Source organism: Salarias fasciatus, chromosome 13 (assembly GCF_902148845.1).
Source record: "Salarias fasciatus chromosome 13, fSalaFa1.1, whole genome shotgun sequence".
NCBI classification, from domain to species: Eukaryota; Metazoa; Chordata; class Actinopteri; order Blenniiformes; family Blenniidae; genus Salarias; species Salarias fasciatus.
Window position 1 is genome coordinate 18,744,915 of NC_043757.1, and position 25,662 is coordinate 18,770,576.

The 25,662-nt window shown below is 45.4% G+C and overlaps 1 protein-coding gene across 4 annotated transcripts in view; it reads left to right on the forward strand.

Moving 5' to 3' along the window:
- The window catches only part of dlg5a (discs, large homolog 5a (Drosophila)), a 37,865-nt gene extending 13,557 nt beyond the window's left edge, over nt 1-24,308 (forward strand). Inside the window, exons 4-34 of one of the 4 annotated variants that reach the window (XM_030107426.1) lie at nt 127-270; nt 1,081-1,264; nt 2,091-2,350; nt 2,471-2,783; nt 3,377-3,607; nt 4,319-4,503; nt 4,605-4,730; nt 5,597-5,729; nt 5,849-5,976; nt 6,061-6,236; nt 6,585-6,688; nt 7,860-7,952; nt 8,038-9,084; nt 10,111-10,231; nt 10,321-10,465; nt 10,782-10,915; nt 11,045-11,134; nt 11,747-11,915; nt 13,036-13,113; nt 14,172-14,334; nt 15,795-15,928; nt 17,825-17,989; nt 18,076-18,259; nt 18,778-18,926; nt 20,086-20,256; nt 20,774-20,964; nt 21,052-21,195; nt 21,494-21,621; nt 21,826-21,935; nt 22,620-22,729; nt 22,835-24,308. In XM_030107426.1, coding sequence (XP_029963286.1) covers nt 127-270; nt 1,081-1,264; nt 2,091-2,350; nt 2,471-2,783; nt 3,377-3,607; nt 4,319-4,503; nt 4,605-4,730; nt 5,597-5,729; nt 5,849-5,976; nt 6,061-6,236; nt 6,585-6,688; nt 7,860-7,952; nt 8,038-9,084; nt 10,111-10,231; nt 10,321-10,465; nt 10,782-10,915; nt 11,045-11,134; nt 11,747-11,915; nt 13,036-13,113; nt 14,172-14,334; nt 15,795-15,928; nt 17,825-17,989; nt 18,076-18,259; nt 18,778-18,926; nt 20,086-20,256; nt 20,774-20,964; nt 21,052-21,195; nt 21,494-21,621; nt 21,826-21,935; nt 22,620-22,729; nt 22,835-22,938 — 5,614 coding nt within the window. In that variant the 3' untranslated portion in view covers nt 22,939-24,308. The remainder of the gene's footprint in view (nt 1-126; nt 271-1,080; nt 1,265-2,090; nt 2,351-2,470; nt 2,784-3,376; nt 3,608-4,318; nt 4,504-4,604; nt 4,731-5,596; nt 5,730-5,848; nt 5,977-6,060; nt 6,237-6,584; nt 6,689-7,859; nt 7,953-8,037; nt 9,085-10,110; nt 10,232-10,320; nt 10,466-10,781; nt 10,916-11,044; nt 11,135-11,746; nt 11,916-13,035; nt 13,114-14,171; nt 14,335-15,794; nt 15,929-17,824; nt 17,990-18,075; nt 18,260-18,777; nt 18,927-20,085; nt 20,257-20,773; nt 20,965-21,051; nt 21,196-21,493; nt 21,622-21,825; nt 21,936-22,619; nt 22,730-22,834) is intronic. The other 3 variants (XM_030107427.1, XM_030107428.1, XM_030107430.1) reach the window with 3 other exon arrangements.
- Nucleotides 24,309-25,662: the final 1,354 nt, after the last annotated feature.

The following is a 25,662-nucleotide window of genomic DNA, read 5'->3' on the forward strand; positions in this document are numbered from 1 at the left end:
CAGGGGAAGGTCGGCCCTCGTATGTTTTTCTATCTGAGCTATGCTCCGACACTCTTATCTCAGGAGTAAAATGGAGGTCCCTTGCTAATTTTTAATTTTTTTTTTTCTTTTTTTTTTTTTCTTAAGGCCAAATTCCAAACCCAGTCATGACTACGAGCGTCTGAAAAGCCAGTGCATGCGAGCCATGGCAGATCTGCAGTCTCTCCAGAACCAGCACACCAAAACACTGAAGAGGTGCGAGGAGGCTGTGAAGGAGGCCGACTTCTACCAGTGAGTGTTTCTCCTGTAAAGTGTTACTCGGCCTGTTTTCCTTCTATTTTTGCCAGTCGTCTCTCACGCTGTTTCCAGCAAATGTCACTCCAGTGCAGCCTGTGCATCGCAACAAGTTGCTTGCGTTTCTCTCTGAAGCCAGTGTTGAACAGATACTCGGTTTTATTTTGCAAGTTCAGATAATGAACTCGCTGTCACTTGCCCACCTGCTGCCGTTCAGCATCCAAATAATTACGTTTTATTGCGTTGTTTTATTGCTGTTGTGACAAATACTGGCATGGTGTTGCAATTAACCTAATTGAGAGAAGATCCCTCAGAGCTGCAGCGTGCGTTCACATTTAAATGGGACGAGCGCGACGGAGAAAGCCTGCGTGGTTCTGAAGGCTGGAAAATGGAGACATTTATGTGATTCGCTCGATCAGCCTCACACTTTTGCAAGCTGAGGCAAACTTTTTGGATTATTGAGGCATATCTGATGGCGTCTTAGCTGTTTGAGACTTAAGCCGATTATTTTTTTTTTAATGAGTTGATAAGTCGAAAGACTGCTTTTGTACACTTTTGGCTGAGCCTCATCTGATAAAATGCTGTTTAAACACTTTAAAACAAATTGCTTAAAATCAGTTGGCTTTTCAATCCTAAATTTATAACCATAGAATTGAAGTTTATGCCCGACAGGTTTGTGTTTCTACAGTTTTAGGGAAGAATTTCCTCACGCTAATCAGTTTGCGTTCTGTAATGTGTATTTGCACAGCCAAAGCATCTCTTCCTGTGCGTGTTTACTCACCCCGTCCGCCTCTTCCTTTTTCCCAGCATGCTGCACAGCCGCGTCCTGGGTGACCAGGCGCAGCTGAAGGAGGAGATGGAAACGCTCCGGAGGGACAACGCCCAGCTCGTCCGCGAGCACAACCACCTGAAGCAGAGCTGCGAGGAGCTGAAGCGACTGCACGGTCAGGACCAGCAGGAGCTGGCAGACCTCCGGCTGCAGCAGCAGCAGGTACAGTGATGCCGTTTCATTTGCTTACCGACAGCGCACAGATGCTATTGCTAGTGTAAACAAAGTCAAGTTACCTTTCTTTCCTTTGCTAAAATGTCACATTTATTGTTTTTGTAATGCTGAGGTTTTACCTCTGTATCTTCAGGTCATAATTCTGAAACATCAAGCAGTATTCCCCGTTGTTTCTTGCCTTCTATATTTTGTTCAAAACAGTACAAGGGTGCTGTGACCCTTATTGTACCATTGCAAAGTACTCCCTCGCGCAGCACCCATGGGGGCCGCTGCAGCGGCCACGAGCACAGGCAGGCGGAAATGCATACAGAGCATTTCTGAAAAGGGCGAGCACAGAAGAAAAAGACTCGGCTTTGGGCAAAGGGCACGCTGACCCAAACCGTGTTGCTACAAGATCAGTGCGTATACAGTGAGCGCTGCATCGCTGAGGTCAACGCAGCCCTCGGGTCACAGCGGCTCTCCAGGGAGTCAGGAGGACTTTATCAGCAGGTCTTGCAGAAATGAAAGTCTCAGTGAATGAATAATGCAGTCCGAAGGACACACTCTGTACATCAAGCAGTCCAGTTTGTAGGTCAGCCGTATTGGTTTTACCCAAGTGCCCGATTGCACTTTTAAAAATGCACATTAACTCAGAAAACCAGTTAAAACCTGCACTGGATTTTTTGAACCCATATAAACAACATTCTGTCTGCACAATGATGCCATCTGCTGTTTAGTTTGGTTACAGCAGTGACAGGGTCAGCTGAGGTTCACTGATGGCTTAAACAACTCATCTTTCTAACATCACCTTTGTTTTTTTTGTTGTTATTACCAGGTAATGAGAGAAAAGGGTTCCTCAGAGGTGTTGAATAAACTGTACGACACCGCCATGGACAAGCTGGAGGGCGTGAAGAAGGAGTACGACGCCCTGAGCAAGCGCTACAGCGAGAAGGTGGCCAACCATAACACGGACCTGAGCCGCCTGGAGCAGGCCGAGGAGGAGAACCGGAGGCTGCAGAAGCAGATGGACGCTCTGCTCAAACAGCGAGACTCGGCCATGCACTACCAGCAGCAGTACTCCACCTCCATGAGGAGGTGAGAGCTTCTTCACGTGAACCCGCAAGAACAAATCCCAACGTTTGTCCCAGTTGATATGAGTTGTTCTCAAACTACCACAAGCTCCCTGCAGGTTCTGACACTTGGATGCCGTTTCAGGTTTGATTCAGTGCAGCAGGAGCTGAACAAGTCCTCGGCTCAGAACAAGGAGCTGCAGAGAGAGATGGAGCGGCTGCAGTCGGAGGTGACGCGCTACAAGAACCTGCAGCTGAAGTCGGCCAAGGACTGCGAGAAGTACAAGGAGGAGCGGGACTCCGTGTTCAACGAGTACCGACTGATCATGAGCGAGAGGGACCAGGTCATCAAGGAGCTGGACAAGCTGCAGACCGAGCTGGAGGCAGCGGAGGCCCGGCTGAAAAACACCTCATCGGAGAGGGTGGTGGCCAGCGAAGAACTGGAAGCTCTCAGACAGGTATGAAGTGTGGTTTATTGTGGAATATTTTACATTTTAATTTAAAGATGCCTATTTTACCTTTGTCTGTGTAGTTAACTTATCAATAAAGGAAACTAACAATGAACCTGCTGAAAAGCAACTGTGGTAAATTCAGGTAAATAAAAGCAAGAAAGTGAGTGAGTGCTGAAAGTTTAAGACGATTTCAGTGATCTGCCTCATTTCTAGCGAGCAGTTCCGCTTCTGTTCTATTTTCGCGTCTGTGGCCTTCAGAGAAAATCAGTTTGGACACCGCTGAGCTGAACCGTTTCTATGAGTGAATATATTATCAGCCAGTCGCCCTGTTGGTGATTCGGTTCACGACTTGTTCAATTGTCCACTCAGTCAGCAGATCAAAGGGCGTTTTCACCCAATACTCTGCACAAAAACAGTTCAGCTCGACCGCCTTCTCTTTGAGGAGTATTTTGTGAACACTGTTAACTGGAGAAGAAGTGGACTCGCTGCCGGCTCCGGATCAGCCTGCATCAGGCCTCCAGTAACTGTTTCACATGATATTATTGACTCATGGTGCTGATGTGCCCTGATTCCCGTCTCCCTCCTTTGTTCCGGGACAGGAGTTGAACTCGTCGCTGGTGGATCGTGACAGGGCCATCTGTGAGAGGAACGAGCTGCTGGAGAAGTACTGCCACGAGGTGAAGGACAAAGCCGAGGCCCAGAAGGAGCTGAGCCAGGCCTGCAAGGACATCGAGACGGTCCGCGAGGAGAGGGACGTGGCCCGCAAGGAGCGGACCGAGGCCATCATTCAAAGGGATCAGCTGCTCCGAGAGTACTATCAGGCCAGACAAGTAACTACACACTGCTCCTTCACACAGGCCCTGGAAGCATATGCTGCTATATTTACTATCGTGTCCTCTTTTGCCCGTTTTGTCTTTTGTTGCTGGATAGTTTGTTCGCCAAGCACAAAGACTGTTTCTGTTCATGCCATGTTGGTGTTTAAGCAATTGATTATTAGAGATTGATTGTGATCCACTTTGAGATTTATCCAGACACACAATCAAATCAGGAGGGCATATTGAAAAGGCAGAAGGTCTTCAATAGGAGAAATACTATAAAACAGGACTCATCATATTGTATTGTAAATGGTGCTTTTATGGCTTTGGGTTAAAATCCTCCTCTTTTACATGCACGTGTAGGAGACCTGAACTCTTGGCTTCACTGTAACGGGCTCACTTGAATGAAAATTGCCTGTTCTGAATAATCTATAGCTTTTCTCCTTTGTTGTTCTTCCCCAGGTTTATTAAAAACTGTGGCACAATAAGTGTGTAAAACATGTCACTTTAAACGTTATAAAGCAAAAGCCATTATTTATTTGACTGCATTACCAATACGTCTCAATAGTCCTGCAGGCTGTGTGCACCGAAACAACAAAGATCAGTTTGAATGATCTCATGTATACTCTTATTGTTTTGCATAAGGACAGTTTTCTTGCACATACACGTCACAAAATATATGTTTTCACTCATTCCGTTCTGCCCATGTTTTCTTGATGTGTTCAGAAACAAGACTCTGCGACCTTGGACATGGAGCGAGCCAACAAGGAGATCGAGGTGCTGAGGAAGCAGTACGAGGCCATGTCCCAGGAGCTGAAGGAGGCCACGCAGGAGGCCGAGGTGGCCAAGTGCCGACGGGACTGGGCCTTCCAGGAGAGGGACAAGATAGTGGCGGAGCGGGAGAGCATAAGGTCAGTCTGCATTTTGAATGTCAACGGCTCTGCCTCTCTTGATCACGTTGTCTTTTTCCTTGTAACATGTTTTTTTTTTTTTTTTTGCTGCTCTCCCTCAGGACTCTGTGTGACAACCTACGGCGAGAAAGGGACCGGGCAGTCAGCGATCTGGCAGACGCCCTGCGCAATTTGGACGACATGAGGAAACAGAAGAATGATACCTTACGAGAGCTCAAAGAACTAAAGTGAGTTTTTGTCATGCTGATTATTAAAAAAACAAACAAAACAAAAACAAATGCAGTCCAGATAAAATTATTCTGCTTGATTGTCCTTCATTTCCCCCACATTTCCTCCACATCTTGACTGCAACTACCCCTTAAACCCACAATGCCAAAATAGATTAATGTGAATCATCTGCAGACAATTCCAAACACAAAGGAGCGCTCCCTCCGCTCGGCCAACTTTGCACATTACGCTGTCTTTGTCTCCGTAAGCTGTTGTACTCGGTGTGAGGCCGAGCATAAGCCGCGATATTCTGTCTATGGAGGCCGAACGCAGCTCACTTGTTTTCCTGGCAGCGTTTCCATACACCCAGATTAAAGTGTAATCCCGGGAAGTGTGAGTGTTTTGAAGACTCGTACACATTTTCTATCTCTCTGCAAACTCTCTGCAAATGAATCCGTCAATCTTATGTGTAAAAGCTCCCTCTGCTGGCTGAAATGGACATTACAGCCATCTACCAAGCCAAAGATCTGCCTGGAGTTAGATTTCAAGCCTGGAAACTCTGTTATGTTTCTCCCTTTGGGAACTTGAACTGGGCAAAATTAGTAATAACCAATGATATTAATCCACACTCTAACCAATCATCTCGGTCTTCTTAATAAATCCCAACTACCCTATAATGTCCATGTGTAATAATGTGAGTTTATCCTTCATCTCGGCTTATTCTTTGTTCAGCAGTAATCGTATTTATCTGTCCTTGGTGCATGTGTGTGGAGAAAATCAATATATATGTGTGTGTTTGCACTGTTTTTTGTATAATTCTTCTTTTCCATTGCCTCTGCCCATTGCTCCTCCGGTGACTCTCTGTCTGATGTCTTCGTTTGTTCAGGGAGAAGATGGACAGTCAGCTGGAGAAGGAGGCCCGTTTCTGTCAGCTCATGGCCCACAGCTCTCACGACTCCGCCATAGACACAGACTCCTTGGAGTGGGAGACGGAGGTGGTGGAGTTTGAAAAAGACAGGGTAAGAGCAGGACTCCACTTTTATCACTGACGTGCTAATCTCCAGACGAGCTCTCGGGACTGCCAAACCACGATGCTATTCTCGTAGCGCCTTTGACGTTTATACTATTTGACTTCCAGGATGACATGGATTTGAAGGCACTTGGGTTTGATATCGCTGAGGGGGTAAACGATCCGTATTTACCAGGAGATTGTGGAATATTTGTTACAAGGGTGGACAAAGGAAGTATCGCAGATGGAAGGTTAAGGTAGGAGCTGCCTCAAGAAACACAGCGTGCTGCTTGGAGTGAGATGTTTCTGTTACTCATCGCTCTTTTTTTTCATGTTTCCAGAGTGAATGATTGGCTGCTGAAGATTAACGACATGGACTTGACCAATAAGGACAGGAAGCAGGTGGTGAAGGCCGTCCTCAACGGGGGAGGGTTGATCAACATGGTGGTACGAAGAAGGAAGTGTCTCGGAGGAAGACTAGTCACTCCTGTTCACATCAACCTGGTGGGACACAAAGGTACGTTATACTGTCAAACGTATAGCTAGAGTCTGGAATTAGGTGTCCACATATAATTCTTTGAATACATTACATTTTTTTTTAAATGTACCCATACCCTATAGCGACATACATTAAAGGTGCCAGAATATATCATTTTCTTGGATAAATAAATCAGTCTTGAATGTCCTCATGAAATGTTGGTCACATGTTTTGGGCCATGTTTGGGATTTTTCCATAAAATATTCCCTCAAATCCTGAGGAGATTCAGTCATATAATATAGTTTGTCTTCACTGTACATTATTTATTTCAGACTTTTTTTTTTTAATTTATCCCTCCATTTTTTTTTTTGTTCCTTTGCAAAGCAGACTGTGGCATCGGGCTGGAAAGCGGCGTCTTTGTCACCGCTGTGGTCCAGGGAAGTCCAGCAGCCAGAGAGGGGGCTCTCACAGTAGGAGACAGACTGATTGCTGTGAGTTATTGACAACTTCTTTGAAATCCTGTTCTTTTCTTGTTTTTGTTTCATTTTAAATTGCCCCTTTCCCTCCATATCCACCACACAGCGGGTTCACACAAGTTCCCCCAGCTGTCTAATCCAGACCTTGATCCCCCGCACTATCCACACTCCAAACCCAGATAAGGCAGGATTTAACTGACAATTCGAAGCGCAAGGAGAAAAGTCTGCTCCTTTGATTAAATCCCGAAATAATTTGCTGCTCTAGAGAGCCGGGGAGAGCTGTCTGCGGACACACAGCTGCAGTGCGCTCGCAGCTCAAAGTGCTGAGAGGAAAAAAGATAACCCTCAGGAATGAAACTATGGATCTCCATCTTCCTCCGACGGAGAGGAAGAAGTGCCCTCATCTGTGATGCTAATTCGTCAAAACTGCAGCCGAAATGTTAACTCCTCTAATGTCTTAAGTCCGGAGTTGAACCTTTGCATGTCTTTTCAATCCTAGACCAGACAGGCATCCTCTGAGAACCACTGTGAACCGATACGCTAAATGATAGCTTTGTTGCAGCCACAATTAGCGGCAGTGAGTAAGGTAAAATGCATATCACATTTTACCTTACCCCTCTGCATTTTAGTCACATTAGTGTATCGGGTTGTATTTGGCATATTAAATGCTTAATTGCAAAAAGAAAAGAGAGAAAAGACTTCAAAGTGCTGAGTTGGCTGTTAAAATGTGCAGAGCTTGTAACTTTATGTTCGTTCCTGAACTTATTCATCCCGATAGCAGCTGTCCGTTTTTCGTACTTGATAAATGTATCGGGCTAGTTCCAGGTAAGAACGGAAAGGTCTTTGCTGATTTAATTTTATGTTAAATCTCAGCCATATTGCGCACAATACTCCTTTAATATCTCCGACGGCTCGAAAAGCGATTGTTCTCAACTCCATCCTATTGTGATGGAAATGTACGCAGATTGAGACTCAAATACGCTGACCTAGATTTCTCGTGGATTCTCCACCGCAGCAACGTGAGGCACACCTCAGGCTCCCGGCGCTCTGCTGCTGAAGAGACATGTCACCTGTTTGTCTTTGTAGATGTGCAACTCTTTTATGAAGGCACCGCCGCCCAAGATACTGCCAAAAAACTGTGTTTAAGGACCTGCTCTTGTTTACGAACTCTTTTTTTGCGCCCCAGATTAATGGAATCGCTCTGGATAACAAGTCTGTGACGGAGTGTGAGACTCTGCTGAGGAGCTGCAGGGACTCTCTCAGCCTGTCTCTCATGAAGGTAGGCCAACGCCCCACATAGCGTCGTGACGCTGAATCATTTCTGAGTGTTTACAGAGTTCTGTTCATCTGTCCCCCGTCCGCAGTTCTTCCCCCACAGCACGTCGGGGCAGAACATTTTCGAAAGCCTCCGCGAGTCGTCGGAGAAGACCAACGGGCGCGCCCACCTGTCGGAGATCCACTCCCGGAACAGCCGCAACCTCAAACACAACAGCTCCACGCAGACGGACATCTTCTGTCCCGACGCCGCCAGCGCGAGCTCCGGCAGCATCCCCGGGGAGAGGAGGAAGGTCCGGGGCGAGTCCGACGAGGTGTACAGCGACATCGGCAAGCCGTTCTCCACAGGCTCCCTTCACGCCATGAGCCTCAGGCCCGGTTCGGACTTGGGTTCCGGCCGCTACGGGCCCAGCGCTTTCCAAGAGTGCTGTCCTTACACAAAAGCACCCTCCTCCTTACCGTTCGACCCCGTTTCTGCCTCGGACTGCATGACAGTGGAGACGGCTCTGGAGAAGAAGCACAGCGGAGGCACCTGGCCCAAGATGATGGTGGGGGGGATGTCTGTGGCGCCAGACAGCAGCAGTCCGGTCACGGCAGCCACCCAGCTCTCCATTTTCAAATCGCCCAAACAGAGGAAATCCATCTTTGACCCGGACACTTTCAAACGCCCCGAAACGCCGTCGTCCAAGTTGGAGTACATGGCGAGCAATCAGATGGCGGCAGTGGCTTCGGCAGCTTCACACTCCCCCCAGCCTTCAAAGACGGAGTCCCTCTCCTCCTCCTCCACCCCCACGCCCACCCCTCCCACCCCACCCACCCGCAGCGACTCCTTCAAATTCAAACACAAACATCAGAGCAGCTCCGCCTCCGACTGCACCATCACCTCCGACGGCAAGGGGGAGGCGGCCATCTCCACGGCGACGGGAGAGAGCCGAGAGAGGGGCGAGCGCGAGCGGGACCGGAACGGAAACCACTACTTCCTGGACGGCAAGGTGCTCACCTCGAGGAAGTCGTGCGACGAGGACATCGGCCGCACCAGAGGGGAGGAGCCAGAGGTCAAGAGGCCACGCCCTAAATCTGCCCCCGCCCTCCGACGCAGGATGACCCCGCAGACCATCACTCTTCCCACTTTCCAAGTGAGTCCATAATCACAGTTAAGAGTTTAAGTGTATTTGAAACATTATAGTTTAGATTTTGTCGAAATAAACTAAACTTTTGTTGCTATTCAGATTTTCTGACAGATATGTCAGCTGGCTATTGGTCCATTTGGGTTTCTCCAGTTTTTGTTGCCAGTTGAAATTTAATCTAATTAATCTGAAGCAAACTAAATCCATGCTTGGTCAGCTCCGCTGTGAGGGCCAGGGTTCATACGGCAGCGTTCTTATTTCAGATAAACAGTGCTATGTTATTTAAAGTAAAGCTACTGTGATCTGAAGTACGATACAATTTATTTTTATTTTTGTTCATCTGAAAATAATTACTATTGCTGTATTCACAGAAAGGTATCTGGAGTCACTTTACAAAGCATTTAATCTTGGTTAGAGTTCCCCGTTTCGCTCACAGTTGGCATCGCAACTGCGTTCAGAGCAGAGATTTGAAATACTGGTACATCACAACTGTACAGTTTGTGGATGATACCTTTTCCTCTAAATGGGCTTCCTGTTGTGGTGTTTCACTTTGTTCTCCCATCAGTCCAGGTTGGTTCTGAATGATTAGTTTTCTTGTAAAGAGATCTTGATGTGTTGGTGTAAAATTGAAAGGCTACATGTCGAGTCGTCCCAGTAGGCCCACGAAGCCATTTTGTAATAGAATTTCCAGTCGGTCAGAGCCCAGCCTCTGGGAGCTGCCGCTCCGCCAGCGTGTCGGGGTGATTGATGCCTCAGCACTGATACAGCCACCCAGCCTGGGAGCTGAGTCAGTGCCTGGGGCTCACGCTGCCACGGCTCCCTCTGTCTCTTCAGGCTCAGAGAGCCACGGGGGACCGCGGTCGGATTAAATGTTTCCCGGGTTTTGTTTCGTAACACTTGTGGGATTGTCCATGTCGTGATTTTCTCTCATATGGCACCTCCAGCAGAGTGTTGTCAATTTCTCCACGGACATAAGAATATTCCCAGCAGGGTTGCGAAATCACATCAACCGTTTGTTTCTGTCATTTATCACAGAGCTACTCTAATGATGAACATTCACCGGAGCCCAGGGACATGCTGCGATCCTCGCCCAGCCGCTCGCACAGGCACAGCGTCGGCTTCTTCCCCACAGTCTACAACGGCAGCCTACCTCCCAGTGAGTTCCTCAGACGTTACGTAAGCCGCCGCTTGATATGTACTCTCGGTGCAGTCACAGGCTTGACGGTTATGCGTTGTCGTTGCCAGACTCGGCCCACCGGGGGCTCTCGCCCTGCCCCGCCGTGACGGCCGTGATGAGGAATCCAGTGTACACCGTGCGCAGCCACCGCGTTCATACCAGCAACTGCCCGTCTGTCGCGTCTCAGATATGTCACCAGCACACCCACACCAGGTTGCCTCCTTTCCACGCTCGCTTTTCTTGACCCCAGGTTTCCAACTACGCTGCGCTCTACGCCAAGGCTTCTGAAATCAGCGGCTGCGTGTTTTGATGGGTCCAGTTAGGATGACTAATAATTTGAAATTAGCTTGTTTTCCCAAAGGCAGAATCACATAATTAGATTAAATTTTCCATTCTTGTTTTGCCTTAACATTGTACTCTTGTGATTAAGCCCAGTCCATCAATTTAATTAACTCTGAACTGTAGAAATATGTTCAAGTAATTGGATAACCGTTGCATGCATGTGTTTTAATGTTTTGAACCTGTGCAGCCCACAACACCAGGGTCGTCTGAGCCTGGACCTGAGCCAGCAGAAGCGCGCAGGCGATTTCTCTGAGTCCTCGTCATCACGTAGCAGCAGAGCATCACACGGTACAAACTCACTGCCGTCCAGCGCACGGCTCGGTCAGTCTACCACGCACGCACGCAATCACCTACACACACACACACACACGCGTGCCCGTAAAGGCCGTCCCTCATCCTTTTTGAGGTTTATGCTACAGCATTCATTCCTGCGCCTCCTCCCTCCCCCAGGTTCCTCCAATAACGTTCAGTACCGCACCGAGAGGATCAAAATCCCCTCCACACCCCGCTACCCGCGCTCCATGCTGGGATCAGACAGAGGTACCGTACCCGCCGGTTAAAAATAACGTACTTTCTACATACAGTATTTTATAGCAAAGCTTTCTCTTGGGATGTCAGAAAAAAAAAATAAAAAGGAATCCCAACAAATCCACATGAGAAAGCATTGGTGACAGGTCAAAGGAATAAATCCCCTTTACCTCCGACAGATCCATGCTCTGGTAGCTTTCTGTCTGTTTGTAACAGAGGAAAATATAGGACACACAGAAACAAACAAGTTGTCATCAAACAGCAGACCCACAAACAACACAAACACACTTTCAGCTCCACAGCCAGAAATAACTGCAGGGAGGTACAGATAAGGGGAGAGAGGGCTGATGGGAGACATAAATACATCAAGGCAGCGACAATCGTTAACATGAGTGTAGGGACAGTTTTGAACAGAATGAGTTTCTTGTATGAAACACCCTTCAGATGCAGTTTTGATGCCTGAACATTGAATGGCAATGAGATTGAATTTCCCTTTGAGCTCAAACTGTAAAGACAAATATCAATAATTTCCACTATCACTAAAAAGGAAAGTTGAGTCGAAGTATGAAACATGGTTTTTGATCCGCAGTTTGTGTCTCTGTGCTGCCTTATCTTGAAATCCAGGCTCCCTCTCACACTCGGAGTGCAGCAGTCCCAGTCTCATCACACCTCCTCAGTCTCCACTCAATCTGGAGACGTCCTCGTTTGCCAGCAGCCAATCACAGGGCTCCATCTCCACCTTACCTCGGATCTCAGTCAGCCCCGTGCCAATAGGGGAGCGCAGGAAAGACAGGTACGATGGAAAGGAGTGTTTACAGAACGCTTTTGAAAGGGGATGCAAGGAGCTGGATCACGTTTCTACTTTTTAAAATGTAAACTGGCAAATGCAACAATGTGACCATAAACAGCGTCTCATTGGGTGGATTTAGTGACTGATATCTGTGATCACAGAGGTGCCGGAATGAAACAGACTCAAAAGATGGCTCTTCAAGCAGTGTCAATTTTGCATGAATGAGATATAGAACAATGTGAAAATGGTCTTTAATTCAACTATAGTCTTTTTCAGCCAAGGGTTTTCAAACAGTCCCCTGAACATCTTTCGTCCCTCTTCAATTAGAGTCTCATCAGTGATTTAACACCATGCTTCATCTGTTGTCTCCTTGTTCCAAACACTATATGTTAGATTAAATCTGAGCATTGTACCACTGTGGGCCTTGACTGTCCCTAACAAGCCCACTCGGGTTAAAAAAAACCAATGAAGAGGACGCCTGCTGTACAACAGATTTTCTTTCCTTTTGATGGTTCCAGCTTTATCTTTCCTCTATATGTCAGTCATGTTTGTGGGTGTGCTTTTACATGTCTTCGTTTTGTTAAAAATGTACAAAACAGACATGTATTCCCATTCAACCAACCTGATGGATCTGCCCTTCACAGAAATCCTACTTTTTCCTTCAAACATTTCAGAGGAAATGCCTACCACCCTCTAATAATTTATGTATTCTGCCTCAAGCATACCTGAATATGGCTGACCGGTAGATTGTATTTATTTATTTTTTTTCCAATTTAGTTTTCGTCTTATTGTGTTTCCCCTTCCACAGCTCTCTGATGCCCCCCCGGGGGAGGCCTGCCCCGCAATTTAAAAATCACCATCCTGGGTGATTACAGATGTGTTGCCAGGCAACAAGTCCCTCGTGGTCATAGCTGTGAAATCCCTCATTGAAATTCAGATCCTATTAAAAAAAAAAAAAAGTCTTAATACTTCCTGCCATGCGGAACAAACAAACATGCTTCATCGGTTTGTCCGTCCGATGTTTCTGTCTGGAGTTGCCTTTTGCACTGTCTCTGTATGATATCTGTCCTCCATTCTCTTCCTTTATCTTCCTGCCGCCTCTCTTGCAACGTTTCGCTTCCAGATCTCTTTACCGTAATCGCTCTTTTCTAAGGATTCCTCTGGCTGCAAGGCCGAGGTTCTCCTCTCTCAGGAGCCTCAGGTTTGTTCTCTCTCGCAGTGCTTCAAACAAGGGAATGCCCCCACCCTCTCTCCCCTCAGTTCACGTGTCGTAGTTCAGTTTGGCAGACAACACCTCGGGGCAGAAAAGCCTTGTGCAGCCTACATGCACTTTATGGAATGCAAAAAAAAATAAATAAAAAAATACACAAAGCTAAAAAGAAAAAAGAAAGTGTTGTGATGTTTCTCCACCCACCCCATGAAAGTAGTGGAATTTTTAAGATTGCTACGATTTGTGCATGCAACAGTACAACTTTTGCCTTTTAAGAAACTGAAAAGAAAAAAAAAAACGTGATTAGCTTCGCACTGCTGAACTGGAAAAGTTCAGTGTTGTTTCTGTGCCTGCACATTTTTCTTTGTGTGTGTATGTGTGTGTGTGAAAACCCACTTGATTCCCTGCTGGAGCATGGACATTACATGGACTATGATGACAACATGGACAATATGCATGTGTGCATTTTGGCCGTAGGCCAAGTCACTCCTCAGTCCGCAGTATGTATGTTATGCAATGGTAATATTATTCAGGCTTCAGCTTCTGGGTCATGGTCCTGTCTGTGCACCAGCATTCTGTTTACCCCGATCTCTGGCTGCTAATCCATTTCCTCTTATCTGCCTTCATGAAACTGTAAACCATGTCCAAAGCCACCCTGTTATGAAGACGCACAGAGTTCATGCAAATCTCCTCCATGAGAAGGGATTTCAGCCGTCTGTGCTTTCGCTCGTTCACTCTCTGTCTCCGTTCTCTTTAAACCTGCTCAGTATCCCCTGCTGGAAATATGATCTGCTACAGGCCTGGGGGGTTATTTAAACCCGGTTTATCAACACAGTTTTAGCTGTCCATTGTAATTTCAACCCGATTGACTGAATGCATGACTTTATGCGCATACAGCAAAAACTCTTGTTGGCAGTAACTCCCCAGATTTGTGAACAAATTGGTCAGATGTGAAAACCACCTTTTCCTTCTGTACTTACCTTTGTTCATTCTCTCTCGTATGTTTTTATTGGTGCTGTACATTCATTCAAATTCCTCTTCCCCACCAGACCATACTTGGAAGAACCTCGCAATGTCATCGTGCACAAAGGTGCGGAGCCTTTGGGCATCTCCATCGTCGGCGGGGAGAACGGAGGAATCTTTGTCTCCAAAGTTACTGGAGGTAGCATCGCCCACCAGGCCGGACTGGAGTACGGAGACCAATTACTGGAGGTATGAACAACCCACTGCATGTCGGGGAGGTTATAGCTTCAAGCAGCATAAATAAGAGCACACCCGCTCAGACTTGTGGGAGCAAAGCAATACAAGAGCACACACTAATACAGACACCAGTAATATATGGTTTCTTCAAAGGCTCAGTCACATTGCTGCCTACCATACATTTATTCTGCATGGTTTCTCTCCCTGGAAGGCTGTACTCATTAGCGCTGTCACCGTTCCCAGTATTTTAATACTTGCTGAAATGCATTCGCTGAAATGGTGTTTTCACTGCATATAAAATGACTGCGCAAGCTGAAAATCTGTTGCAAAGTCACATCAAGTGGGCGTCGACTGTACTTGTGGATGATGCACAGTTGGAGTAGTTAAAAGAAAAAGGCTGTGAAGAACATTCTTGAAGAGAGCGAATATTTTCCTGCAAAGTTTGCAAAAGCGCCTTTGTTAAGAGTCCTGATTTGCTTTTCTGTAACAAAATGTTTCATGCTCTTTGAAGTTACATTTTGTTACGTTTAACTGCCAACATTTTCCCCTGCAAATCCAACACAAACAACTGAAAGCAAGGAAACTTTGCAACAAAGTCGTCTTCAAGATGCTTTATGCATTGTGCTGCATACAAAAGCACTGAAAGTAACAAGCAAAGCATCTAACTCTTACACCTTGTTAGTTTTATACGATTTTGTAAAACCACATGAAGTTGCATGAAACTATAAATGACGAGCATAAGGCCATTATCATTACCTCATGAGACCAATGACTGTCATTTTATCCTTCACACATTCCAGCTTTTCAAAGTGAAATGAAGACAAGTTGACTTTGGAGGCAGCTGTTCACTTCAAAAAGAGACAACTTGATGGTAGACTGACAGAATTTGTCAGTGTCACTGGCGGCGCTTCATACGAACCACATGTACATGGACCACAGGCAATTGGATTACATGCTCATCCAATTAAAACCGCCCCATGTAAACACTTCTATCTGATTAGATTAACCCTATCCTGTTAAACCGTGATGGGACCAAAGGAGCTGGTGTAGCCCACTTGGTGATCCGATGAAATAGTTAAGAAACGTCACCAAGAGACACTTTATGCACTGTGTTTTGAAGAAATGGTGGTGATGTACATCAGTGACCTGAGCTATTATCAAACATTCGACAATGGCTGGTAGACGAGTCAACCCACTGTCATTAAATACAATGATTGAAGAACACAAGAAAAAATAACTTATAATTACCTTTTGTTTAACATTTTTTTCTAAATTTTATTCAAACAAAAAAAGAGAAACGCTAATCCCCGACCAGCTCTCATAGGTATTTTCTCTACCTTTGACTTAAAACCTTAAAATGACGTGAATAAACTGAACATGCTTATTCCTATATCTTTCTTTTTTAGTAACATCATCTCCATAGGGGAAAAAAAAACGCTCTTCCTCTAAATACCCTCCTCCTTCTTTCCCAGTTTAATGGCATCAACCTGCGGAACGCTACGGAGCAGCAGGCTCGTCTCATCATCGGCCAGCAGTGTGACACCATCACCATCATGGCCCAGTACAACCCACACATGTACCAGCTGGGAAACCACTCTCGCTCCAGGTAGCCGCGCTGCCGTCTTCACGCTTTGCATTTTTTTTGACTCTGAGTCGCAGGCGGCCCGCTCGGCTGATTTGTAAAGGTTTTTGAATGCGAATGCTTCTTGACTCCAGATGATATGTTTATGCGTTTCTGTCCGAATGGAGAAGAAATTGTTGAAATTGTTGTTATTGTTAACAGGTTCTTTCAGTTTTGGTACGTTTTCCTCCATAATGGAGCGTTTGCAGATATTTCAGAAGCCTATGCAGCTTATGCATTTCTCTGAGGAAAGACGGAGCCAGCAACTGTAGATCGTTCTCAACGTGTACAAAGGAAACCGTCGCAAATAATCAGTCAAGTTTAATCCTTGGATAAATGAGCAAAGTACTGCCTCAGATTGGTCTCGTATCATCCGACTTCTCCAAAATGGCATTGCCTTCAATAAACAAGGTCAAGGTTACGTCGCGGGCAGATTTGCTTTGCTGGAGGTGATTGGGTTTGGCGTGCCATTACAAAAACATACATCGAACCTGACAGTCGGGTACCTGATCGCGTGATGAAAGACAAGCAAATGCTCAGTGTTCCTCCATTCAAGGATGAGTAAAAAGATAAAATAAATAAAATCAAGACGGATAAAAATCAAAGCACAATAAAAACACCTAAGGGAGATAAAAACAATATCCGACATAAAAACCAGGATAAGAACATGCAGTTTAAAGTCATGATAAATAGACCTAAAGACTAGGATAAATAAATGGAATAAAATAAAAATAAAGTGCAACGTCACTACTTCTTATTCAACTGAGTGACGGCAGCAGCAGCAAAGCTGTTTCTACACCCTGAGACTAAAAACATCCGCGAGGAGGGAAGAAGCTGTAATTCACCTGGTAGAGGATGGAAGTCATTAAGAATTGATAAAGCCGTCGTCTGCACCTGTTTAGAGTACAGAGAGGCTGAAGGAGACTGTGACGCAGCAACCGGCCGACTGGACCGTCTCAGTTTGATCCAGTGAGTCTTTCTCTCCAACAGAAATCTGAGTGAACCATGTCACCAAGCAAAGAGATAAAACGGACTCAAAGAACAAGAAAGCAGAGTCTCTGTTTTCTAAGACAGCGAAGACACTCTGAAGGCCTTTTCTTTCTTTCTTTTATTTATTTATTTTTTTTTTCAAAACAGACTGACTTGCAATTTTCATCAAAGTTGAGTTTTTCATCAGTTATGGTCCCGAGGTATTTATATGATTGCAGTTGCTCTGTTTTCTAACTTTTAGTTGAAGTGACCGTGTGCCTGTCTTGTTTTTAAAATCAGTAACCGTATCTTTTGTTTTGGATGTGTTCAGTCGAGGGCGGGAGTCTTCACAACGTAGAAAGTCATTAATAACCATTACGGGTCTCAGCCTCTTCAAGTCAGCAGACAATTATCTGCATCCTTAATTATGCTCCTGTTTTCGTATCTGCTATGGGCAGGTGGGTTTCAGCATGCTGCCATTTCTTCTATTCTAAAATATGTCTTATTTTGCCTTTTGGTGTATAAATCTGGGTAGTTTATATTCATGTGTTTGTTCAAGACGGTAGGCAGGAGGCAATGATTAGTGAGTGGAACAAACTGTGTTGTTCACAAAAGCTTTTCAAAAAAATATCCCTCATAAGACAGAAAGACACTCATCATTTTTAATTGTGGTTTTTGTCATGATTTAAAAAAAAGTCTTATTAAAATGCAAGCCAGTGTGAGTCATAAAAGATGATCTTAAACTCGGTTTGGATTTTCTCAGTTCGCTCTTCTCTTGATTTTGGACCAAGACCATTATTTTGATCAAGAACCAATGATTTATTTATTTATTTATTTATTTTTTAAAAGGACCTCTTTGTTTTATTGTGCATTTAAAGATTCCTGAACATTCCGGCTTACTTGTGTCTGCAGCTCTCGTCTGGAGCCGGTCAGCACTCAGTCGACGCCCCAGGGCAGCGGAGCCGCCACCCCTGACAATCACTCCGCCATCGATACGCTCAGCGAGCAGGACGAGGGGACCCTGACCCCGTCCTCCAAGCAGACCACCCCCACCACCAGCCCGCACAACTTCAGCAGGTAGGTCATCACCATCACGCAAGGTCAAGAGCGCGACTGTGCCGACCGCCGGGGTCGTCCCAGCGCGTGATGCTGTTGTTCTCCAGAAGGCCGTCTGAGGGCAGCAGGAAGGCGGCGGAGCCCCGGCTGGTGGCGGTGCGCAGGCCCGGGGTGGAGGTGGGAGTCACTCTGTGCGGCGGGAACCTGCGGGGCGTCTACATAGAGAGCGTGGACGAGGACAGTCCTGCCCGAGGCCCCGACGGGCTCCTGGCCGGGGACCTCATCCTGGAGGTGCGGACTCAGATGTTTCAGCAACTCTCTTGACTCTTGAAGCCGTTATTTCAAACGCAAGCATTTCTTCTTTTCCCCCCTCCCCCATTGATCTCCTCTTCCGTCTGTGTTCTCGTCTCACTTCACTTTGGTAATTTATCCAAACTCATAATAGACAATTCCTGGCATGCTCCCGTTCTCGCTCTCCGCCACAAAGACTCTGCGATCTGAATTGCTTTGCAGCTTCGTCATCAGGCCGCTCAGCATCGGTCTGTCCTTCAGCCTCCCGGCCCTGTTTGTTGTTCTTCCCCCATACATGGCACAAATCAATACTGCGACACTTTAATACAGCTGAAAGCTCGCAGGAAGTGTAGCTGTTTACTCCTAGACCTTTCACCGGAGAGGGGAATTACTTCTCAGGCGAGCCTAAACGCTCAACAAATATCCCTCCTTCCCGCCGAGTTAGTCTCACATTTCATTAGACGAAGGTCGATTGCTCTCCGGTTCTTTTGAACTTCTCGTCTCTTCCGTTCTTTCAGTACAACTCGGTGAATATGAAGAACAAGACGGCCGAGGAGGTGTACGTGGAGATGCTGAAGCCTGCAGAGACGGTCACGCTGAAGGTGCAGCATCGTCCCGACGACTTCGGCGTGATCAAAGACGTTCCAGGAGACGGTTTTTATATTCGGTATGTGCAAAGACAGCGCTGCCAGAACTGAAACAACACTGTGATACACCAGCCTAAAGCTTTTTTTTGTGTTAGATTTGGCACCAATGAAGAAATGAAGGAACTGTCCTAGCCTTTTTGTCCCTTCACCCACCCGTAGTACTGCAGCACTATATTTTAAGCAGCTTTCTGCAGTAAACCCATGGTGGTGATGGGTAGAAAGAGAGCTGCTGGTCTTCTGAACGGCTCGTTAAACTTTAAAAAAACGCCCAGAAGGTTCAGTTGACAAGTCAAAATGTAACCTTTGCCAAAAGCAGTTTTACTGCCACTGGAGTACGTCCACCCGGACCCGAACGGTTTCACCCTAAACCTGGCTTGTTGACACATCTTAATACGTTTCTGTGGTATTCATTTGAACTTTCTGCGTATATCCTGTGTTATCTACTTGCAAAGCAGGGCCAGTAATTCTGATTGGCACCGTGTGTGTGTGTACTCCCACACTTGTACACACTCGATTAGATGTGATACAGCTCCGTCAGAGGACTGCACTAATTTTTCCCCAAGCAGCTTAATTTCTTTCCATCCTGCTATATATAGAAGCATCACTACAGAGTGGACTCTTTCTCATCCCACCAATTACGTCCCAGATCTGCCGCGATGCTAATCGCACCGCAGATTTAGGTTAAGTGATCTCTCTCTCTCCCCTCACTTGTTGCAGCGCCGCATCCATTTCAGCCGCCGGTGTTTTCCGGGCCGTTTGAAATGCATTGTATACGAATGGAAAACGCGGCTCTAAAATAGTCACGTTTTATTGTCGGGAGGCTGTCGGGGTCGAGCCGCCGCCGCCGCAGCTGCCGCAGTCACTTGTCATATAGGCGAGTGGGCTCCTGATGTCATGTGCAGTAAATACACTCGGCTTGCCTGGCTGTCACAGATAGGCTCAGCAGTGACTTACGAGACTCCAAAAAGAGGCAAGCCGAGGTCTTTACTGCTGACAGATGAACTTATTTTCCTCTTTCCTCTCTGAGCCTTCCCGACTATTTCGCAGATTCTTTATCTTGCTCTCTTCGCACCTATCTCGTCTGATACCTCGCCTCCTCTCTCGGTTTATCAACTCCATGCTCCTCCGTGTCGCGCTCTTCATAACTCCCCATCTATCTTTGTCTCTCCCTCCCACCAGAGCACTTTACGACCGGGTGGGGGAGGCGGACGGGGACCTCAGTTTTAAGAAGGATGACATCCTGTACGTGGATGAGTCTTTACCAAAGGGCAGCTTCGGGACCTGGATGGCCTGGCAGCTAGACGAGAACGCACAGCAGATCCAGAGGGGGCAGATTCCCAGCAAGTACATGTGGGTGGACTAAGTAACACACAAACACACACACACACATGCATTTTGATGCTATTGGACAGCATTCGTATGTGAAGTCACCTCTGCTGCATTTGCTTTGGAAAGTCTGTTCTCACGTCTAACTCGGTGTCCTGTCAGCGGCTCTCTGGAGACTCGCTGAACAGATGTTCTTGGCTTGTTTTGCTCCGTTTGGGTGTAAATCACTCTCTGCTTGTTAGTCAGATATAAATTATTGCAGAAGTTGCTCATTTTTGTGTGAATTCCACAGCAAGGATTTATTTGGTCCTTCCAAGTTGGACCAGAACTGATGTTCATGGCACATGGGGTTTTTCTATATATTACATAATCTCATTAGAAAAATCTGAGCTTTTTTTTTCTTGATTTATTTATACAATATTGCTTTTATTACTATCAGCGCAGCTTCTGCCAGCCAGACCATGCAACTAGACATTTCTCAAAGAGGACTTTGCTTAGCTGTGAAATAAAAATTGTGATTTTTTTTGTTTCTGCGATCCAGGATGGATCAGGAGTTTTACCGGCGACACAGCATAACAGAAATGAAGGAAGACTCCAGCAAGACTCTGTCCGCAGCCGCCCGCAGATCTTTCTTCAGGAGGAAGCAGAAACACAAACGCAGCAGCTCCAAAGACAGCAAAGAGATGGTGGCTCTGGACACCATCAGCACAGACTCCATCCCTTTCCTGGATGGTGAGAGAAAAGCCTTCGCCCTCGGATTCCCTTCAGGTGTGAACGTGGGGTGAGGTTTGTGATGATCCTGCTCTCTCTCGTCGTCAGACTGCGTGAGCTTGGCGTACCAGCGCGTCCAGAAGGTGGAGTGCACCTCCCCTCGGCCGGTGCTCATTCTCGGGCCGCTCACCGACCCGGTCAAAGAGATGCTGGTTAAAGAGTCTCCCGGGAAGTTCTGCAGATGCGTCCTGGGTGAGTTCACTCCGTCAACATGTTTGGTAGCATGGAAATAGCTTGTTAGTGGAGACGGAGAGATTTCAGGTTTAATTCACTTCGCTTTAAGAGACGCCCACACTGATGCTCTGAAAAAGAAAGCAAACACTTCAAATCGACAAAAAAAACTCCTTCCTTCTGTATAGTTTCTTCAGCAGTGAGAAGTGTTTCTACATTCACCTTTAAGTTTTCTCGACAAAGCGAGTTTGAGGAACATCCAGCATTTGTTCTGTGGCCTGTTCTCATTCCTCTTCCTCTCCATCTGTCATGTCTGCAGAGGTGATGAAGGCGTCCCAGCAGGCCATCGAGCGGGGTGTGAAGGACTGCCTTTTCATCGACTACAAGCGCAGGAGTGGACATTTTGATGTGACCACTGTCGCCTCCATAAAGGAAATCACCGATAAGGTATGAGCTGGTGTTTTTTTTCTTTCTCATCAGATTTTTATCCGGATGGATAAAGTGACTTGTGGCCGCCTTCAATCTGTATTCGCTCAAGATAAGCTATCGCTGCTTCAACTCCTCACTCCCAGATATCTGTGAATGCCAAATCAGGCTTCCTTCTTGCACCAGGAAAGGTTTTAATCTTTGTCTTTACTTTTTTCTGCACAGGGCTGTCACTGTTTGCTCGACATCGCGCCGCACGCCATCGAAAGGCTCCACTGCGTTCACATTTATCCCATCGTTGTCTTCGTGCGCTACAAAAACGCCAAGCAAATCAAGTGAGTAGCCTCCTGCTTCCTGACAGAAATGAGGACGAAATGATGGCGGGGATGTCCCGATGCCGTGGTGGTGGGGATGTCCTGATTCTGTGTGTGTGTGTGTGTGTGTGCGTGCGTCTGATGGCTGAAGTGGGATAAGCCTTCACACTCTCCATCCCACCATGAACCCTTTGACGCATCTGTCAGAACACCCCACTCCATCTCACACACGCAGATAATCCCAAACAGCTGCTGGAACAAGTCCGTTTCTTCTATTTCTTTCTCTTTTTTTTTTTTTTTTTCTATAAAGTCTCTCGGAGGGAATCCTGGTCGAATTCACAATTTTGAGATCACCAGATTCTCTGTTTCACTCTGTCATTTTTGAGGACTCACCTGAAAGTGTTCACCTCATATGACGTCATGAGTGTGTTAAATATAACAAATGAATCAACAGGCATTCAATAAAATACTCAAATCTCAAATAAAAAAAAATGCATTTTCTTCACTTTTTAGTGTTTAATGTTTACACAGTGGGTGGATGGAGTCTGTTTGGAAGTCAGTTTCATTTAGCAGTGGATCAGTCCTGACTTTGGATGATTGAAAGCTACATGGCAGGCAATTAAAATGTCAAGAAAAAGAAAAGAGTTACTGGTGTTGGATTTATTCCTCTTTTGAGACTTGAATGTCGTCTTCTCCTTCCCAAAGGGAACAGAAAGATCCGGTCTATCTGCGGGACAAAGTCTCTCAAAAACATTCCAAGGAGCAGTTTGAAAGTGCACAGAAGATCGAACAAGAGTACAGCAAGTTCTTTACAGGTTTGTATGCAGTCAGGCCGTCGTGTCGTCTGTTTCCAGCGTTCCTGTCCTTGATTTAAGAGCGTCAACACCGACGATCCTAACTGCTGCTTCTTCTCTCCCCAGGTATTGTCCAGGGCGGCACCCTCCCTTACATTTGCACTCAGATCATGACGATAGTTGATCAAGAACAAAGTAAAGTCCTGTGGACTCCGCTCGGTTGCCCCTAGAGGAGACTGGCTTCCTCCTCCTCCTCCATTCCCCAAACACTAATTAACCCTTTCACACTATACCAATAGGTACATTACAGTGAGCTAGTTGTGTAAATTATTGATATATAAATATATATTTTTTATTTTGTCTTTTTTGTTATGATTTCTAAACACAGACTCCAGAGCAGGTTAGTAGCACTGGACACTGAGGTTAAAGTTCATTCAGTCTTCCCTAAGGGTTTCTGGTGGTGTGTTCGTAATGCTGCATCGTAAGCGTCTGTTTACAGTCTAAACGACACGTCTGACTATTGGTGTTCAATATTTGCTTGAAAGCGTGTCCTCCCTCCTCCCTGCAACACTAATGAAGTCCAGCCTCCTCCTCCCAAAAGACACTCGTGGTTTCCCTGATCATTATGCACCTATCTGACATCGACTGACAATTTATTGTGCTTTTTTTTTTTTTTTGTTTTCGGTGCGTGACTGTTTGTGAGCGTGAACAGACGACGTCGAGGCCGTCGTTTCTAAGTTAATTGTAAAAGACAAATTGAACTGAGCTGAATCTCGGTCGTTACCGTGAGCGCGACCCCTGAAGAAAATCGAGGATCGGGCGTCACAGAACGCATCCGGCCTCTCCGAGTATGTAGCCGTTGTCGTACTGAGCCCGACTGCCAGCAGCGACGGCCGTGGAAACTCACTACACATCCATGCTCGCTCTATGCATCGTGTTTCTGTTGTAGCTGGGCATGTGGACAGTTTCTGGGCCTTTCGGGAAAGTGCCTTTGGAGAAGAAGCCTGATCTGAAACCAGCCCCGAGTCACTTAGTCACAACTCTGAGGATTTAATTTTTCCTTTTCTTTTAAAGCCGTTTACTTCACTTATCTAACTTATCACTTCACCCACCGCTGACTGGACGATTTACGGGCTGATTTGAGACCAGCAGAGAGGCGAGCGCGCGACAACGCGGCGGCTAACGGGTTAACTCGGTATGCACTCCAGGGCTAGACAGACCACTGTGTAACTATCATCTTTAACATATATTTAACAATATAGAGTATACCATATACAGTATGCAGATACAGCTGAAGAAAAAAAAAAGAGCAAATATATATAAATATATATATATATTACATGTATTTTCACTGGGTAATATGCCTAGGAACGTCTGGCAGTCAAGTCATGTCTTAGCAGGTATTAGCATGTTTTTTAAAGACTTCATTTTAATTTCTCTGTGGTCGGTCGTCAGTCACTTATCATTGTACTCATCAGAAGAGACACTACGAAGTCAAATTTGCAGGGTAATCTCGCAAAAAAGATTTTCCTCTCATCCGTTTTCATGTTAGTGACTTTTCATTGTTATTGTATTTTTTATTCAGAAGGCAAAAAAAAAAAAAGTATGTTGGAAAAATATTCTGTCCTTCCTCGAGAACCATATCTTGTATCTTATTGTGCCAAAATCCACTATGGCGACTTTATCCTTTTATTTCTGTTTTGCACTTGTTTATCTGTGAACCTTAAACATGTTATTAACTGTTCCTAGGTTTCCAGCAGACTATGAATAGGTACTATAATTTCTACTGTAACTAATTCATTTTTTTGTGTATCGCATCAGTTCCTTATATTTCATTAATGGCCTTTTTTTATTCTTTAGGAAAAAAAAAAAAAAGGATCACTTCTTATTTGAATTATTAAAAAAGGGATTTATTCTTGCACAGTTTTTCAAATAAAAATTGGTCCACAAGTTTGACTATTGGGCTGAAAGAGAAAGCGGAAGCAAACTGTAAGGTTACTATTTTTCTGAGTAGATAAGCATACGTTAGAAACCGGGATACAACGTGAACGGTTGTATTTTTAGCGAGAGTCTTTAAAGAGTCTAGATGCCAGGTACTGATTGAACTTTTCTTTTATTAAAGGAATGTGATTTGTATGTTGAGACATTAACATGAGAATAAAACTCATTTTCTGTATCACAAGTCGGCATTGGTTTCAGTCTGTTCCTGTCTTCTTTCTGCAGTTTGAATTGCATTTGTTAAAAAAAAAAAAAGGCTTGAATTAGCATATTTCTCTTCACACAACATCATACAGGAAAATGATTTGACGACTCCAGATGCTGCAGAGTCAGAAGAAATGCTCATCTGATGTGTGATGCTGTCATTTACAATAGAAAAATCTGTCAGGAGGATGTCTTCTCCCAATTTTTAAGAAGAAATAACTGGAGGATGAAACTGTCGTTCTTCAAAACGATTATTTTTTTGAACGCACAGATTCTGAAACTTGAAGGTGAGTCAAACATACCACATCTCTCACCAGCGGTTAAAAATCCAGCTGAAACAGACTCATTAATTCTCACACATGGAGTGAAGCTAGTGTCACTGTCACTGGAGCTGCTCAGCTTGTTATTCATGTGGATGATTGCTGTTGTCAGGACTCACAAAAATTAAAACTGCAGTGCATGAGAAGGTTTTAATTTAAGTCATTTCACCCTGACATTTGATTTTCAAAGTGAAAACATTTTTGTCAAAAAGTAGCTGATGCTTTTACATAGCTATGGACAGATATTACATGTTGAGCAATTAAAAAAACATGACTACAGTTTTTTAATATTTCCTTAAACTTATGCTTACAGCCTAATTTATTCTTTTTCCATGTAATATACATTCATTTATCCATTCGTTCATCTTCCTTCATGCTTTGTCCACATTGGGTTGTGTCAGCAGTATGGAGGACGTCCCTGCACCGCCTCCA